The sequence below is a fragment of the Peromyscus leucopus genome, unplaced genomic scaffold (assembly GCF_004664715.2).
Source record: "Peromyscus leucopus breed LL Stock unplaced genomic scaffold, UCI_PerLeu_2.1 scaffold_1338, whole genome shotgun sequence".
Classification (NCBI taxonomy): Eukaryota; Metazoa; Chordata; class Mammalia; order Rodentia; family Cricetidae; genus Peromyscus; species Peromyscus leucopus.
In genome coordinates this window covers 30,741-50,000 of record NW_023504488.1, presented here as the reverse complement: position 1 = coordinate 50,000, position 19,260 = coordinate 30,741, and the positions used below count along the sequence as shown (strand labels likewise).

At 44.5% G+C, this 19,260-nt stretch overlaps 1 protein-coding gene, 1 long non-coding RNA gene and 1 pseudogene across 3 annotated transcripts; all 3 read left to right on the top strand.

The window, feature by feature from the left end:
- Positions 1–2,774: 2,774 nt before the first annotated feature.
- LOC119087118 lies at positions 2,775–14,947 on the top strand. Of its 2 annotated transcripts, none has more exons than XR_005090562.1 (3): positions 2,775–3,519; positions 8,488–8,553; positions 14,054–14,947. It is a non-coding gene; the product is annotated as an uncharacterized LOC119087118 (long non-coding RNA). The 2 variants fall into 2 exon arrangements; XR_005090561.1 differs by lacking the exon at positions 14,054–14,947 and adding an exon at positions 12,517–13,134.
- Positions 9,739–10,398, top strand: LOC114688194 (annotated as a pseudogene).
- Positions 14,948–17,238: 2,291 nt separating the features above from the next.
- Positions 17,239–19,208, top strand: LOC114688192 (putative sperm motility kinase W). The gene has a single exon (XM_028862806.2). The coding sequence runs from the start codon at positions 17,447–17,449 to the stop codon at positions 18,905–18,907; it is 1,461 nt and encodes a 486-aa protein (XP_028718639.1). The 5' UTR covers positions 17,239–17,446; the 3' UTR covers positions 18,908–19,208.
- The last annotated feature ends 52 nt before the right edge of the window (positions 19,209–19,260 follow it).

The window sequence follows — 19,260 nt, the reverse complement described above, 5'->3', positions numbered from 1 at the left end:
TTGTCCCAAGTATCTTCAGCAGCATATTAGAAGAGGAAATGACCTGGTCCCTCACCTGGACTTTAACATGGAAAAGGCCTCGCCCCTTCTGAACATCAGGGGCTTCAAGAGACTGCACAGGGAATTAGGACTTGTCTGTCAAGAGTGTGCTGCCTCCCTCGGGCTCCAAACACATAAGCCCATCCTATGTTCACCAATAAAGTGGCTCCTCTGAAAGAGGCAACCTGCAGAGCCCAGTGAGGAATTGGGCAGGCAGTTATTGCCTATGCTGGCTTTCCCAGCATGCTTTTCTCTATAGCATCACTATATTTCAGACTTCATTTCCCAACCTGCCTTTCTCTATATTGGCATGCCTCTACACACTACCTTTCCCAAAGTGCCTCTCATGTCCACCACTTCCATTTCCCTTTACATGGCTAAAGTTTCTAAAGTCACATTTCAGCTTTAACATGGGAGGTTTGAGTCAAGATTTTTGCCTTTTCACCACAGGATATAGGAGATGTCTGTTCTCCCTGAGCTGGCTTTATTATTTTTTTTCTTTACTGACACTTTCCCCAGGGCAAGTGGTACATATTCGAGGAAGGTGCTTTTGTGCCCAAAAGAAAAAATCAGTGAGGACTTCCTCATCTGTCCCATCCAGTCAGTAAAAAGAAGTGAAAGCACACAAAACAAAGCTTTCCTACAGTTCCTTCAGAGAGACTCCCTCCCAGACAGCTCTGGGTTTGCTCCCAGCTCATCCTTTTCTTTACAAACAGCCAGAAGCTGTCAGGAAAAGGCTGAGTCCATCATCTGGACAGTAGAAGATCTTCCAATTTGGAGTACCAGGCTCATTCACCCAGGAAACATTTAGAAGCTCCTTCTGCAGTCAGTGCATTATGCTTGCCAGGATTTCTTGAGCCCACATAGACATCATGTTGGGTCCTGCTCAGGTTTTTGCAAAGTGTGGTGTCCTGTCATTTTTCTGCCTTCCTTTCTTGGAATCGAGACAAAGAGGAACAGATGTGCAGAGTGTGACAGGGACCTCCTTGTAGGTAGTCACCATTGGAGCACACACCAGGCTGAAGAGAGAGAGGGAGCTGTTCCCTTGGGACACTGCACATGGCTGGAAGCTAGTAAGGGACTCCTGGAGAGGACAGAGTGAGACAGTGAATCTGGGCAGCAGCCAATTCCATTTTCAGGAAAGCAATGCCAGAAGTGGCCAGTTGGTCGTAAGGAGGAATTTGTTCTGGGGCGAACCACAGCCAAGTAAAATTAGCCTCTAATGGAGTCCAATCTGTAGTAGAGATTCCTGGGAATGGCTCACAGAGAGAAGAGTCAAGTCTCACTCAATGAGTGAGTAGAGATCTTTTTTTTTTTTTTTTTTTTTTTTTTTAATTATTCTTCACCTTGTTCCGGCTGAGTCCTGTATCCCCACAGCACTCAGGGGCTCATACCCCTCATCCTGTACTGCATATAATCCACCCCAGAACACAGGGACTGGCAACAGTAAAGGCTTATGTAGTTGCCAGTTGGCTGGGCATGACTCTTGTGTCCTCAGCATGTGCAATGAAGAGCATCAGGGTGGATCTCTTAATTCGTGGCTGCTGCTTGGCATCAGGCTGCAATCACCCTGTTTTTCTGAAGGCTGTTTTTCCACATGTATCAGTACAGATTCCAGAACCTGGCCAGAATACCAACGCCTACAAATGTCTACAAGTCTACTATATCCTGTTGTTTGTAGGTGGCACACTGGAGCTGGCTGGTTGAATTGAGCTTCAGCCTTGCAGTCAAGCATAGTTTAGAGGAACATGGAGAAGGCCCGCAGGGGTGCTTCATTCTTGAGGGCACTGTGGGATGTGATAACAGCACATAGAAGGGCAAGGCTGAGGTCCCAACCCATAGACATTTAGCCCAGGCAGGATTAATGCAGGCCTGGTGCCCATCCAGACCTTCTGCCCACACAGCAAGGCTGTATACAATCCTTCCTTTTATTCTGAAGCTATGCTTTGAGTCTTCATTTGGAGAAATGGTTTGTTCCCCTGGTGCGTGGGGATGGCCATTTGGTTCTCCTCCTTTGGGAGTTGAGCTGTTAGAAATGCCAAGAGGAGATAAGGTCCCCATCTGAGTACCACATCTCCAGCAGTGGGCTACATAATGGAAGTTAAACCCCAGCTTGTGGCAGTTAGGGCTTGCCCATCCCCCAAAGTTCCCACCAACTGCCCACCAACACCTTTTCTCAGAGGGGGCGTGTCTTAGCCTCTCTTCCATATTCATTCTCTGACACCAAAGCATTCACTGTCCCTGATGACCTATGGATAAAGTAGATGTCTGTCCTAGGTTACTTTCTATTGATGTGCCAATCACCAGGACCAAAAGCAACCTGGGGAGGAAAGGGTTTATTTGGCTCACATATCCTGATCATTGACCATCATTGAAGGGAAGTCAAGGCAGGAACTCAAGTAGAGCAGGAATCTGGAGGCAGGAAGTGAAACATATGTTGACTGGCTTGCTGAGCTGGCTTTCCTATACTATTCAGACTTCCTGCCCAGTGGTGCCACATCCCCTAGTGGACAACCACCCTCCCATACCAGTCATTAATCAAGAAAATACCAGCCTGGGCAGTGGTGGCCCATGCCTGTATTTCCAACCCTTGGGAGTTAGAGGCAAGTGAAAGTCTGTGAGTTCAAGGCCAGTCTGGTCTACAAAGTGAGTTCCAGGACAGGCTTCAAGAGCTATGCAAAGAAACCATGTCTCAAAACAAAATGAAATAAAATAAAATAAAATAATAAAATAAAATAAAATATACACCCACTTTCCTGTAGGCTATAGACAATCTGATGGAGGTTCATCCTCAGTCACAGTTCTCTCTTTTTTGATGCCTTGTACACACTATTACCACACAAAGGGAAAGATCAATTCTATATCCAGAGGAAAAGTCACCAAACGCAGGGTGCTCTGGTAGAACACCTGTCAGTAAGCAGCTGCCAGTAGCTGTGGAGCTGGCCAGGACCTGTATGGAGCAGATTTAGACCTGGAGGATTGAGTGCTAAAGCTCAGGAGGGGACTATGTGGACACTGTGCTCTGTCTGGCATGGGTCTGAGAGAAGCCCATGGCTCTGATCTGCCTGCTAGAGAAGACTGGAGGCAGAGAGGGACCCTGACTGGAACTCCTTCCAGTCAGTCTGATGGTCCCCATCCTGCTTCTGTGTAGGGAACAAGGAAGCCATGAATGAGCGAAGTCCTGAGGAAATGTATATTTAGACTTGGATGGGGCCATCTAGGACTCAGAGACCAACTGTCCCCCCATCAATAGGCAGAGCCATCACCCATATGGTCCAGGCTCAAGAGGAATGGCCACACTTTCCTCGGGAGTCAAGCATGATTGTTTATCAATGATTGACCAGTGTGTGCAGACCAGCAACTGTAGTTTCTTCCTCCTCCAGGGTGTTTCCAGCCTGAGCCTGCTCATGTACAGAGACCTCCACCCAGTCTAGCTGATCTCCCCCTGTGCTGTACCTAATGAACAGGCCGATCGTCCAGGTAGCCATACGCCTCATTTGAGAGCCCAGTTGAACCCAGCTACACCTTCTATGTATCTGTGTGTCTGTCCTTGCTTGGATCCCTCTCCAGCATGAGATCCAAGCTGTGTGGTACCTGTCACTCTGGACACATCCTTTATGACCTACACTCTGTCTCTAACCCCACAAAGGGCCAGGTGGTTCTTAAGGGCTTGCCATGAACTGTGTAGGCTTCCAGGAATTTAGCTTCCTGCTCTCCTGTCAATCAGAACACCCCAAACCACGTTAAGCACACCAGATCCAATCCTTGAGCATGCTTCAGAGTTGAAGCACTCAATGGTGCCAAAAGGCCTGGGTCATTGTTTTAGGTTTGTTATTTGATTTTTTTTCTTGTTTAATTAAATGCTCTACTTTGTTATTTTGGGGATTGACTCATAGATTTATTAAGCTTCCTGTCACATACAACTCATGAGTTTGTAGCGTACAACTTGGGGAATTTCTAACCTGTGCCTGGAATTGAACATCCATTGGGACCATTATTTCATCCACTGGATTATTTCAGAATAATTTACAAAACCTTTAAGTGTAGCTGAAGAAACTCTAACCCTTACAAGTTCCCTTGTCCCTGTCCAACACACCAACCCTTCACAAACACTAGGGTCTCATCAGTATAGATTTGATTATAACCTCTAATCTCGAATTACTTTAGCCTTTATGTGTGTGTGCTTGTACAATTGGGTTGCTTGTGCATGTGAGTATATGTGTTCGTGTGCTGGGCACTTACATGCCAAGGCACACATGTGGTGGTCAGAGGAAATCAGTAAGTTCTCTCCTGCTCCACTTGTTGATCCAGAGCCTGTTGTTTTGTTTGGGGCTGCATATGTCAGTCTAGCTGGCCTGGGAGCTTCCACGCCATTCTCCCTCCCCCTCCACTTTGCTGCAGGGATTAGATTTTGTGTGACACCCAATACAAGTTTTTACTTGGGATCTGGGGATGTAAAAGGTGTCCTTGGGTTTGGCCAACCATCCTGTTTATATCATTCCTTTCTTTTTAACCATGCACATTTTTATAAACAGAGTATTAAATTTTAGGTTATTTTTTCAAACTTTTTAAAAAGAAATGGGCTTCATTAAGGCTGTGTCTATGTGTGTGTGCACTATCACATTTCTTATTTCCATTCTGTTTGCTTTTCCTGATGCCTTTTTTAGAGTTTCCTTCCATCCCCAAGTATTTCCTCCTTCAATTTTGTATCGTATGTATTACATACTATGACTCCTGCTTCTTGTCCACAGCATCTCTTCTTCCATTTCCCCTCACACTTGTCCACACTTGCTTTTATGTCCTAAGCAAAGTCACACACACACACACACACACACACACACACACACACACACACACACACACACACAGTCACATTCACACAGAGAATATAGAAACACACATCTACCCTCTGCATATTACAGAAAACCTGGCACTTATCTCTTAGTATGGCTTATTTCACTTAACATAATGATCTCCAGGTCTACCCATTCCTGCTTATCTCATTTTCTTTACAGCTACTGATGTGTTTCTTTCCCCGTTCTTGTGTTGGTGGACATCCTGGCTGGTTCCTTTTCTGAGTTGGTGCAACAATGAATCTGGGTGTGTAAGCATTCCTGCCATGCATTGATGGGTTAGACAGCTTCCTATATTAGTTGTTCTTGGACTTCATGCTGGCAGCCAGCATGCTGCCCCAGTTTCAGTTCCCACTAGCAGTGTGTAAGCATCCACGTTTCTCCGCACCTTGCTCAGCATCTGCTGGCCTTGGTTTTCTTGATACTAGCCATTATGACTGGGGTGAGAGGTCACTTAAAGACGTTTTATTCCATTTCCAGATGAGGAGCATGGTGAACACTGTTTCAAGTTTGTGTTTCTTCTTTTGAGGACCACCTGTCTCTTCAGTTCACTATGCCCTTTGAGGATTAGCTGAAGTGATTTTTTCTTGTGTCATTTTACAGCTTTCCGTGTGTTTGAAGTATCCATCAGATCTCATGCTAACAACTTTTGTTTTGTTTCTTGCCTTTTCTGCAGGTGTCCCTTTACTTTGGTCACATTTCCTTCGGTGTGCAGAAGCTTTTTGATGTCACATAAGGCCACTTGTCAGTTCCTGAGGTATTTCCCAGACTATGTGGTAAAGTGTGTGGTGATTTCCTGTAGCACCCCAGGTCTTATCTTGGATTCATTTGGAATGATCCCAATGTGGGCTAATATGGATATCTGTCTTCTACGTGTTGATATTCCATTTTCCCAGCAACATTTGTTGACAAAGCTGTCCTTTTTTCCTACAGATGTCCATCAACAACTTTATATAGATTTAGGTGACTCTTGCTTGTGGGTTCATTTTTAGATCCTCCATTGTATTCCAGTGACCCGCATGTGTGTTCCTGTGCCACTACCACACTGCTTTTGATTCTATGGCTCTGTAGTGTTGGGATCCTGCCAGCACCGTGATTTCTCCTCCTCCTCCTCTTCATTCTCCTTCTCCTTAGTATCTTCTTCCTCTTCCTCCTCCTCTTCTCCTCTGCATCCCTCTTTTTTGAGGCAGATCTCACTGTGCAGCTCTCTGCCATGAAACTCACTATGTGGACCAGGCTGTCCTTAAACACAAAGATCTCCCACCTCATCTGCCTCCCAAGTGCTGGGATTTGTGGCATGTGCCAACAGCCTGGCAGGACTATCTTTTGATTTAGCACTAGTCTGATTCTTCAAGGACTTTTGGGTTTCCATATGAAAAATTTTTTTCTTAGTCTATGAATTTTGTAACCAGAGTCTTGGTCCAGATTGAGCTTTATCATCTGATCACTCCCAGCAATATAGCCACGAGTTCAATAAGTCTTTCTATCTTCCATAATCTTCTTCAGTCTCTACAGTGTCTGGACATTTTCTTTATGTACATTCTTTTCATCTCATTGTTTAGGCTTACTTGTATTTTTTCTACTGAAAGGATTGTGAGAAGGATTGTATTTCCTTGTTTCTTTGTCAATAAATCTGTGAATGGTTTGTAGAAACAAAAGAATATCAGGATTAGCAATATAAATACATTCTATATGGCTATAAATGTGTAAGTGCTGTATTGTGCCAGAAATTGAATAACAAATTCATCAGCTTTGGCCTGAGGATTTTTCTTAGGCCTATTGACAATCGGCAATCTGACCATTCAGATTTTGTAATGCACTGCTGGTTACTTGGCAATCTGCTCATGCTAGCCTAGAAATTTTCTGTCTGTCTAGCACCCTTGTAACAGACAGAGTGTCCTAAAAGTTGGGTTATGTGGTTGATGAGGGAATGTGAAGATAAAAGATAAACTCTCTGCTCTGCCACAGTTTATTAACAGTATATTACTAAATATATTACTAAATATTATATTACTTAACATATGACCTCATGCAAATCCAAATTAAGCACATGTCCAGGGACAGAAATGAAATGATTTATGTTTTGGAACTGCTAATTGAGTTCTATAGAATCTTGAAGCCTGACCACCAATGGCCTGACAATTCTTTTTTTTTTTTTTTTAAGTTTCTCAATACAGAGTTTATCTATGTATCCACCATGGCTATCCTGGAACTAACCCTGTAGACCAGGCTGTCCTCAAACTCACAGAGATCTGCCTGCCTCTGCCTCCCAGGGGCTGGGATTACAAGCATACGCTACAACCACCTGGCCTGACTGAATTCTTTATTCACCTACTCCTTGCCTCCTCTCTGGAACCTGTCAATTGCTTGGGCTGGCCCTGGCAGTTGTCTTTATTGCAGGAAGTCAGAGGGCTCTAGGATGTTCTCAACCTTCTTGTGCATCTACCATGTCTGGACCCCACTGAGTGGGACACACATACTTATACATCCAGACACAGGAGCTCACACACATCCAAACCTTTCACCTTGATCTCCAGTGTCTTGGACAAACAAGCTTCCGTATTTCAGTTCTCTTCCTGATGCTTTCCCAAGACACATACAGGGACCCACTGCCATGACCCTCAGTGATTCAGATGGAGCTCCAGCCCATCCTTCCCCATCTGCTAAGCTCTGCATTCCCTCCATGGGCTGTGACAGAGAGGGCACAGGTGGGACTCCTGTGAGGGCGGAAGGGCATTTGACTTCTCAGCACTGCATCCACCACTGGAAGTGAAGAGCTTATTGGAGAGGGCTGCCTTGCTTTTGAGTCCTGCTGCCTGTCTAGTGTTAGGTCTTCCTAGTCTCTGAAGTGATCATGTTCCACACATGATATCTGAATATGAGATATTTGAGGGCAGAAGGAGGAAATCACTAACCAGCTGTGTTCAGTCCAGTTCTCTAGTGGGCCAGCTGCCTTCCTGCTTAGGGCATTCATGCCTGTAAGTCCCTCAAGCACATGTGCAGACAATCACACACAGTTAGGCACAGCAGCCTGGGGGGAAATTCAACTCCAGATGTGAGCACTCTGCTTTCCCCTCCTCAAATGGAACTAAGTCAGGGTCTTCAGCAGACTTGCCTCAGGGTCAATACAAGGAAAAAGAGGGAGAGAAAAATCAGTGAGATAGTGTGTGATCTCAAAGGGGTGGGTTCTTTGCCCAACTGGGGAGTTCCACATTGGTAATCCATTTGTGACTTGGAAAAGGGAAAGGAAGCAGATTGTGAGGAATGACTCCAGCTTTAATGGAGACTTCTCTGGCTCACTTTTCTTCTTGCCATGGGAAGACACCTGAGAAAAGAAACCCAAGAAGGAGGGTGTGTTCTTGCTCAGACTTTGATTGCTATAAGCCAGAAGAATGTAGTAAGAATTCAGCTGAATATGGTAAAGCTATACCTAGAAGAATTAGGGAATTCTTCCAGAGGAACCCAAATTTCACGGAGTATTTGGTATTATTGGGCTCTTAATATATCAGTTGTTTCCTGCAATGAATTTCTTGTGTGCTTTCATACCTTACCCAAGCACTTATAACAGTGTATTTTATCTGATATACTTCCCTAGCATCCAAAGCCAAAAGGCAGACAGGACAAAGCATTTTCGACCATCCAATGAGTCTCCTGAACTGAGGTAAACACCCTTATGGAGACACTGGACTGTGTTATAATGTTGTAGCATTCAGATTCAATAGATTATAAATATTTGTCATCATTTAAAAGGGTTGGTTATAAATTATTATTGATTAAAAACCTACTGCTAGTTAAAGATGCTTCACATTGGTACAATGTTGATGCAAACAGAGTTATTCTTGTTATGGTATATGCATGAATTTCTGCTCTTGTATAAAATATTGCAGCTTTACATTATATCCTAGACTACTGAGGGAAATCACAAGAAAGATTTTGGTAAGAGTTTCTATGTTTAAAAAAGGAAGAGGGAAAATTATCTGAAGTAAATGCCTAAATGGACTGAGGGAACATGGGAGGTTATAGAAGGTCAGCATGTATGCTGTGAATATGGAAGATTGTAGAAGATCACATGGAATGTCAGCTATGTCTGTTGTGGTTTCTTATACTTGGAAACACTGAATTTAAAAGTTAATTATGGTTGGTTTCCATTTTAAAATTAGCTGATGATTCTCCAAACTGTTTATGTTAAAAATGGATATATATATACATATATATATATATGTGTGTGTGTATGTGTGTGTGTGTGTGTGTGTGTGTGTGTGGACATATATGTGACTTATTTAACTGTATGTGTAAATGTAAGCTAGCTTTAACTGTACTGGTGTGTATGTAACTTGGATCCAACTGTGCATATATGTGTAAGTAATTATTGTTTGGAAAAACATGTCTTAAACAGCAACCATATGGCTTTCCTTCATCTTGTCTGGTGACCTCATAGGCAGCCAAGTGCCTGGCAGCCATCTTTTACTAAAGGTTATAAAACTCTATTCAAGTTAACAAAAAGATAACTTAGAGACTTACACCTCAGGTACTTATGTTTTTGCTTAGTGTTCAACAGTAAGCTTCCAGAGAATTTAAATAGATGGCTACATATGTTTAATAAATATGGTATTTAATAAGTATTAAATTGTACCTCAATGCTTTTATACACAAGAATATACCTTGTTCTGGCAGCTAAACTGTTTAAGATTTACTCATATAATCAGCTGATAATGGTTTTCAAGACATGAAGGGATCATAGGGAAGAGCTAGGGTTTACAAATGTATGGCAGGGCTAGAGTTCCAAAGAGAGTCCAGTTTTAAAAATGCCAGTGCTGATCCCTGTGTGTTGGGCACAACGCGGGCGTGCACTTTGTCACCTGGAGTGGAGCAGGGCAGAGATGGTGGGACAGGACGGGTGCTAGGCTCGACGCCACACCCCTAGGAGCTCCCACCCCAGGCAGACCGCGTGATTCTCCCTGAGAATCTCAGCAGAAACATTCCCTGCTGTCCCCCGCGCCACCGAGAGTTGCTGAGCTGACCGCAGGCCGAAAGGGCAACCATCCTTGGCCCTGGAGACGCCCTTCGGGAAGCATGCAACCCTGCCCTCAGGGACCTCGGTCCAGCACGGACCAGGCAGAGGATCCCTACAGTACAGCCTGGCTTTCCTGGGCCGTCTGTGCTTCCTGGAGTTCCATCATGGAAAATGGGAGGCCTCCCGATCCTGCAGACTGGGCTGTGATGGACGTCGTCAATTATTTCCGAACAGCAGGATTTGAGGAGCAAGCCAATGCTTTTCAGGAACAGGAAATTGATGGAAAATCCCTGCTCTTGATGAGAAATGACGTGCTGACAGGGCTGCAGTTGAAACTGGGGCCTGCTCTGAAAATCTAGGAGTATCATGTAAAACCTCTTCAGACCAAGCATTTAAAGAACAGCTCTTCCTAGTAAAGTGAAATCGAGGTCTCAGTCCTCAGAACAGGATTCACAGTGATGTAATTTAGTTTCGTTTTGTGAGACTTCACAAACAGAATACAGACATGCGTATACATAAAGAATTTCGATCCAACAAAGTGTTATCCTACTGGATAGTCTAGGCAATCCGTTGGCTGGCCTGACTCAGCCTGGAGGAGCAAAGACAGAATGGACACGCAATGGTTGCCCTTGTCACACCAATTTGTCATTGACTCTTAGGTACCCCTCCCCTCAGGGGCTTTGAAATCACAGAATTTTCTTTGTTTCAGCATAGATTGTTTTCCGTCAACTCCTTAAAAGGGAGGATGGATGTGGAATGAGTGGTCTGGGTTATAGACTTAGAAATGAGTACAAACAGAACTCCATGGGAAGGGAGACGAGTGAGGGAGTGCTGTCTCCCATAAAGTGCTCTGCTCCTAGATGTACGCTCCATGGATGGAATTGCCAACACCCTTTTTTCTAGAGGGTTCTCCACTTGACTTGTTAAGGTTTCACAGGGATGTGCTGTGCTGTGTGTGAATCAAACATGCACCAGGCTCCCTTCAGGAGCAGAACTCTCTCTGAGAAGAGAAGCTTGCTTTGCACTGGAGACATCTTTGTAATCAACTCACTGTCACAGGGGAAAGAATATTTCCTGCTTATGTTGGTTCCTTGTTGCTGAAGAAAGCATTTAGGGGCTTTGGGGGTTTTGTTTGTTTGTTTGTTTTTGTTTTTTACTTTATGGTTTGTATTTATAATTCTTCCTGAAGCAATTTGTCAAGAGTTAATAGATCCCAAAGCTTTGTTAATAGCACAAAATACTTTTATATATGCATATATATTCCTCCATGACTCTGTAATATTTTTTTAATTGTCCTCTGCTGTGTTTGGTCCCTGGTTTGAGTACTTGTCTTTCAGAATTTGAAAAAGTAGACTTGCTACATCTCTGTTCAAAGAGACATTTACTGAGCGATGTTTGTCCATGCCTTGGTGAGTTGGTGCTTTGTGATTGCAATAAAACACTGTTTCAGTTCAAAAAAAAATGCCAGTGCTAGGTGATGATCACCAGAAGTACCAGCCACAGTGAAAAGGAGCAGGCTGAGATCTAGAAGGCAGGTTATGGATATGCTGCCAAGAGTAGGGCCAAAGAAATGATCTAAGTTTCTAAGAAAAAGAACCAAAGGATTATGAACGAATCCCAGATATTGAACTTTGGGATTGTTTGCACTCTGGAGCTTGGTCTTACTTTATACAGATTGTGGTTGTGCCTTGTTTCCTCCCTCTTAAAGTAAAAGAAGGTACTTTATTGTTGATAATTGCAGAACAATTTTTGAGAGATCTTAAACTTTTTAAGAACAATTTTTAAAATATTTAAAAGGCAGGATGGAAAGATGGCTCAGTGGTTAAGAGCACTGACTGCTCTGCCAGAGGACCCAGGTTCAATTCCCAGCACCCACATGGCAGCTTACACCTGCTTATAACTTCAGTTCCAGGGGATGTGTTACCTTCACAGAGATATACATGCTGGCAAAACACCAAAGCACATGAAAAAAATAAAATTTAAGAAAGATATTTAAAAGGATAAAAATTAGGGTCATAGCCATAAGCTCCAAATACTAACCAGAAACTGGGGTGTTCATTTCTTGTGATGCAGCAAGACAATGATCTAAGCAGTCTGGCTCAGGGCTTGATATATCTTCTGACTCCATGAGTCTCGACCCTTTAGGAGCTGAAAACCATTTTCCAGGGGTAGCATAGGAACACTTGTATGTCAGATATTTGCATTGAGATTCATAACAACGAAAAAACTGCCGTTATGAAATAGCATTGGCAAAGTTGAGAACCAGTGACTTAGAGAATGTTTCTCCTTACCCAAGGTCCATTCAGGTTTAAGAATGTTGTCTACCCTCCTTGTCTTTGCTAAACTTGATAAACTTAAGCTATTAGGATACAGTGAATCACATATATGTTTTATATTGGTAGTTTGGTTTGGTTTCTTTACTGAACTTGTATTTGATACTAGAAGAGCTTCAATTTAAAATCATTGTTTTTAAGGCTGCTTATTGTAGACTGTTAGAGAACATAAGTAAATAGTCAGTCATAAATAATCAAGTTTTTAAATTGTAGTCAGGCTAAGTACTGACATAATTTCAGGGACAAGCTTTACTCAGTCTCTTGCATATATTTTCAGTGTTGAGCTTGAAAGAAGTAACAAAGTTTGTCTATTCAGATACACCTGGACAGCCCTCATACTTCAGAGATCTCCAGAATATGGCACTTAAATGTTGATCTAAAAACTCATTATGTCAAACAGACTCCCAGATCTCAACAGTGACCCAAGGTCTCCAAAGAAGATTATGTATAAGCCACCACAGCATTTCTTCCAGGATTACGGCAATACTGATCATAGGGCAAGATGCCCAATGCAACATCTGCCACCAGGACCTGGCTCAGACTATGGAAAAGCAGCAGGACACTGAAATTGATTTCACCTTTTGTCTGTACAAAGGAAGATCAGTCTTCCCATGTCCCTCTTCCACAGAAAAAAACTCTGTCTTATAGGCCTGATGGCCAAAGAAGACTGATGCTGTTCTGACTGGTGCCTCCAACGCTATGGAAACCTGGGTATGGACTGGTCCCTGTCATTTATAGGATTGGAAGCTGCTTGGTCTGCCCTCAGACATAATTTATCCTTCTCAGATTTCTGATAGTACTGACAGTTAGGCTAGCTATAACTTTGTCAGCTAGGCAGCATCAGACAACCAGATCCTTCTGCAAGGCTATTATAGCCAGCTTGTTAGCTCATTTTTTTGTTTTTTGTTTTGGTTTTTTGAGACAGGGTTTCTCTGTGTAGCTTTGTGCCTTTTGTGGAACTCACTTGGTAGCCCAGGCTGGCCTCCAACTCACAAAGATCTGCCTGCCACTGTTGCCCGAGTGCTGGGATTAAAGGGATGTGGCACCACTGCCCGGCTTGTTAGCTCATTTTTAAAAACATGTTATAAGATATGAAAGTTTAAATAAGTCATAAAGGTTTAAATATGGGTCTAAGAAAGATCTGAGGATATGAAAGCCTATAAGCTTTTGCGGATCCCAGAAAATGATTTAGATTATGAGAAATGTTTCAGATTGCTCTCCTGTTCTATGGTATAAGAGTTCAGAACTCAACATTTAATAGAGTTCTGATAAGCTGATAGAATAATGGCTACTTACTGTTCAGTTACAAGCTCAACATTTTAGATTAATTTTAGTTGTCTTCTATAAACCTAGAAGTGCTTCTCCCCAATCCAAAATAAACATCCTGCCCAACTTATACTTGTCAGTCTAGACAGAAGGAAAATGCATATGCTTTTAACTGAAATCTGTAATTCATGTTGGGTCACAAAGGTATGAGTCCACTTCTGCTGTTTTACAGATACCCATCACCTGCTTTGTCTGTGATATGGATTTCAGTACAGATTGATAAAACTAACTTATCTAAAACTTTTATGTCATATTGTAAGATAGTTCCTGTAGGCCTCAGAGGATTAAAAGAGTCATAAAACTTGGATCCATTTCACAGATGTCAGAAGGACCCCAGATAAGTACAGCTTATTCCTAAGGATGGTATTTTTTCTCTCTCTTGGCCTTGGGATCCCTGTTCTTCCCAGTTAATAAGGAAGTGAGCCTTAGGGTTCCGAATAAGTTCATAAATTTTAACTTCTGTTCCTAGTTTAAGTTTGTCTCAACAGATTTCCCCTTGGATGGCAGACACCTCCAAGTTTCAGTTGCTGAATACACTGTTCTGGATGACTGTGAGCTCCAGACTAAAGCTGACATGGACCAGTCCAGCGGACCTGATTTGTTCCCTGTCTCTACGGGGTCAGATAGACACATGTTTCTGCCAATGCCCCATTGCCCAGCCTTTGACTAGCATTTTTTGGGCCCTGACAATGGCACCCCAATGCCAGGTTGAAGCAGCTCCATAAGAAAATATGTCATCCCATGTTCCCTGTCCAGAGAAGGCTGAAATGCTGGGTCAAAAGGACACTCGCTGGAAGAGAGGCAAGATGGCCAACTATAATGTTCATTGACATACCATGAAAATAGGTTCAGAGTTGTCAATTGATAAAGTTATTAGCCTAAATGGTTCTGAAATAAGATAAGAACTTGACATTCTTTGTGCAGAACCAAAGAGGTATTACATAAGATTCTAATCTGGTTGCCCTCAAAGATCAGAACTACAAGGCCTTAAGAATGAGAGTAGATAAAGATGTCACTGCCCTAGAAAAATCTATTAGCTAATGGTTTGTAGGAACCCATGCCCTTGCCTCCCTGGACAGGTAGGACTCATGATTGAGCCCTATCTTTGGTACCTGTGAAGGGGGGAATGTTGAGGGTCCCCAGCACAGCTTGACCACACAGCAGCCATGACAGGCTTAGGTGTCCAGATACTGCTTCTGTGACTGGCTTACTGGCAGGCAACCCCAGATCCAGGAAAAGCCATAAACTGACACCACCCAGGGATCCACTGAGGGATGAGGAAGTAACTGACATCCCAAGCATGCCAAACATTAGATAAGGTGGCCAAATATCCCTGAGTCTAGCACAAACCTATTTTTGTTTTCTAGATACCCCTAGACAATTCTCAGCCAATCAGGGTCCTGGACCCTGGAAATCCCCTCATCCAAACCTCTGCTATGATAAAAATTCTACCCTTACTGAGCTTAGAGCTCTCTGCTGTCACTGCTGTGAGGGACAGAGTCTGAGCTTGAAATAAACACTCTTTGCTATTACATGTGGAATTAGATCTCCATGGTGGTCTTTTGGGGGTCCCCATGATCTGGGCATAAGAGCTGGGAAATAGTGTGGATAATCAGTACACACCACCACAGCCACAACTACATCTCACACCACCACCATTATCACCACATCCACTATATTCCTACTAAGAAAACACTTAACAACCACTACAACAACCACTTAATATGCTACCAACTTCTTAGAAACACTGCCACTTCTCAGTCTGCTGAACAGGAAGGAAGTAGACTCTGAGTGATAGTGAGAAAGCAAAAGAAACTCCATTTTAAAGAAAACTTCATGTCTAGAAATAATAAGATAAAAGCTGAACCAAGTTTCAGAGACACAGACACCCACCTAAGACTCCAGTCAAGGCTACTCCCTGCCCTCCCGGGTGGGTAAGCTGCTGGCCAAGAAATAGCTAAAACAAAGGCTTAATCCATCAAAGTCTCCAACAGTACTGGGAGAGTCTCCAAACATCTTTGGTTTTCTATAGTTCTTCTCTTGGCTAAATGTTCCTGTTAACTGACGTGTGACCCTGTGATGGGAAGGCTTGTACCCCTTAGCCTGCAGTTTTTCCCTTTAAAACCCCTTCATTCTGAGAGCTCAGGGCCATCCTCCTTTACCTGGTTAGCCAGTGTGTTGGACGTGGACCAAGCCCGGTTTACATATTTTAATAAACCCCTTTGTACTTGCTCGGGATATTGGCTCTGTGGTGGTCTTGCTTGGGGGTCTTGCTACATGGGCACAAGAGGAGGCAGGAATACTGGCTGGGTTCTGTCAACTTGACACAAGAGTCACAAGGGAGAGGAAACTGAGAAATTGCCTTCATCACTTGGTCTGTGGGCATGGCCATGGGCCACCTTCTTAAACACAGATAAGGCCCTTCGAGCTCCCTGTGGGCGGTGCCAGCCCTGGGCAGTGGTCCTGAGTCATATGAGAAATCAAGCTGAGCAAGTCATGGAGAACAAGTCAGTCACTTTCCCCCATGGTTCTTGTCTCTGCTCCTGCTTGAGTTCTTACCCTGACTATTCTCAGTGATGGGCTTTGAATGGAATATGCAAGCTAAATATATCCTTTCTTCCTAAGATGTTTTTGGTCATGGTGTGGGACAGCAGGCAGCTGGATGGTGGTCCCACCACCGATAAAGAAACCATAAAGTGCCCTAGTCCATTGCTTTAGGCAGAGGAGGAGCGGCCTGTGATGGAGAAGATGAGCAGGATCAGAAAGATGAGTCAAGACAGAGTGGCCATTTTAATTTGGTCACTCAGTTCGCACCAGTCCTTATGAGCTAGTTTATGTTTGTCTCAAAGAAAACAAGAGCTTGGCCTCTGATTGAGAGACATGATCCTGTCGCCCAAATGGAGTGACTCTCAGGAACTGTGAGATAGGAATGACTGGAAACTTGGAGAAGCAGACAGGAGGCTGCAGCCATGCTCTAGGAGTTGTCCTGGACAATGGTCCTAAGGTCAATCAGCACCCAGGATCACAAGGTAGAAATTCAGATCTCCTATCTATAAGGAGCTCAGTCATCATAGGAGTTTCCCAGAACTCCTTGAGGTCAACAGGCATGACAGGAACCTAGAGCCCTTCCCCACTCCCAACCTCCTCACTACCTCCTCAGATAGAGTAAGTCCATGCTCAGAGACGCCCGGGGCCTCCTCCTACTCTCTGGGAGTTCATATTTAATGTGGTCTTTAGTCAACACTGGAAGCAAACCGCTGGGGCCAGGCCTGGGACTAACAGGTTCAGGCTAGAGAGTGGCCAAGCACTCCCCATGCCATGGATCTTCCTGCCTTTAGTTCCCTGCTGGTCCCAAGAACAGACTGTAAACATGGCTTTGACAAATCCCTAATGACTTTGCCTCTCTACAGGAGACCTGTTCAAAAGGTATCTCATCCTCAAAAAGCCAGAAATGGTTTGAGGTACACAGAAGCCAAGGACAAAGGCCACTGAAGACTGTGCTGGCTGTAATGTGCTGGCTGTAATTTGTAGATGAGATAATATCCATCTGTCTGTCTGATCCACTGAAGCAGAAGCTGGTGGAGACTAACCTTATTTTCATGAGAAGGGGAAAGGTACCTGGGGCACAACATGAAGCCAGCCACTGTGGGCTATAGATAGCCTGCTGTGATTGGTCCATTTCTCACTCTGACCTCACAAGGAGCAACTGTGAGGCATGAGGGTCCCCTATATAAGGCCGTGGGCTGGGCTGCAGCTCTGTCCCTACAGAGCAGGGAGCTGACTTAGGTGACCTGTGGGACTCTCATAGCTATCTGGTTAGTCGTTGAGCTGAGACTTTGCCACCACCTGTCTGCACGTGAGCACAGTGACCACCTAGCCTCATGGACTGCCATCCCAACACCAAGAGCCTGAACAGCCAATATATGGTCCAATTTCCCATCGGCCACGGTGCATTTGGCTCTGTGCAGCTGGCCTACCATCGCCTCACAGGCATCCCGGTGGCAATCAAAGTGATAGAAAACCTCGAGGAGGACGTCCGGTTCATCATATCTGAGATGATGGCCCTCGAAAGACTGTACCACCCCAACATCATTCGCCTCTTCCAGGTGCTGGCAACAACAGAGCATATTTACTTCATCATGGAGTTGGCCCCGGGAGGAGACTTGCTCCGAAGAGTGAAGAAGGAGGGCAGGCTGCAGGAGGAAGAGGCACAGAAAATATTCGGGCAGATCCTGTCAGCCATCAAGTATTGTCATGACCTGAACATCGTCCATAGAGATCTGAAGCCCGAAAATATCCTCCTTGATGAAGAGGGCAACGTGAAGCTGGCAGACTTTGGCCTCGCCACCAGTTGGAGACCTGGAACACTACTACACCAGCAATGTGGGACCAAGAGATTCAATGCCCCAGAACAGGTCCTGGGGTTGGGCTATGATGGGAAGAAGACAGATGTGTGGAGTCTGGGTGTGCTACTGTATTTGATCACCACCGGGAACCACCCCTTCCAAGGAAACACCATGGAAGAGATCGAGGGGAAGATCGTCACAGGTAGCTATGATATTCCAGCTCACGTCTCTGGGCAACTGGAAAATTTAATTCATCAAATATTGACAGTTGACCCAGAGAGGAGGCCCTCCATTGAAGACCTTCAGCAACATCCATGGGTTATGAAGTGGAACATCCCAAGTGAAACCTTGTTAGATCCCAAGGTTTTAGACACACTCTCTGACCTCGGCTTTAATAGGAATGACGTTTTGGAATCCCTGCAAAACAACAGATATGATGAGTTAATGGGGACATATCTCATAATCAGAGAGCAGGCCCGCAAGGGGCTGCCCCTTGAGTTCGGCTGCAACACCTCAGTCACGTCTGTGGACGTTGGAGCTGCGCCTCCTGTGTCCCTAGTATGTCCCTCTGTCTCTGGTCTTCCCCCAAAACGGAGGGCCAGTGAGCCCACCTTTGGCCTCCTCCACACCCAGCCTTCACACCAGCCCCTGCCTGTTGTGCCAGCAGCCCCAGGGCAGAAGGTGGCCAGAAGTGCCTCCATGCCTATATGTTGTCCCCAGAAGAAGAGCCCCACGTGGAGCTCTGCCACCCTATCCAGAGGTGAGACTTCTCTGAGTGTCTCCAGCAGCATACCAGAAGAGGAAACCACTCCATCCTCTGGAAATGACTCTGACATGGAAAATGCACAGAACCCTCAGAACATCGGGTGTTTCCAGAGACTGTGCAAGAGAATCAGGGCCTGCTTCTCCAGATTATGCTGCTTCTCGGGGGATCAAGAGACACAAGTCCAGCACATATTCAAAAACAAAGTGGCTCCTGCGACAGAGACAGGATGAAGAGCCCAAGGAAATGGGCATGCAGGTTTGAGAGGGTGCATATGTGCTTTGCATTTTATTTTCTCTGCCTTTTCACCGAAAAAGCAGAAATGTACATGTTTGTTTTGTGGGGTCCAATGGGATGTTCAGATGTATTTCTACACCAGCTGGATTAAACCCTAACACTTAGCATACCTCCTCAGGAAGAAATCCTGCTGGAACATACTCAGGTGGTGTCTGATGTAACTGAACTAGCAGAAGACACCAAAGACTGTGATCAGAGTGAGGTGGGTGGTGGGTGTTGTGCTGTGGAGCTGTTGTCCACAGGAACAGATGTTCATATAGAAGACTCTGCTTGGGATCTAGGCCTGAAA

Coding starts and splice junctions, on each gene's coding strand:
- LOC114688192 (XM_028862806.2), top strand. CDS start 17,447: ATGGACTGCCATCCCAACACCAAGAGCCTGAACAGCCAATATATGGTC.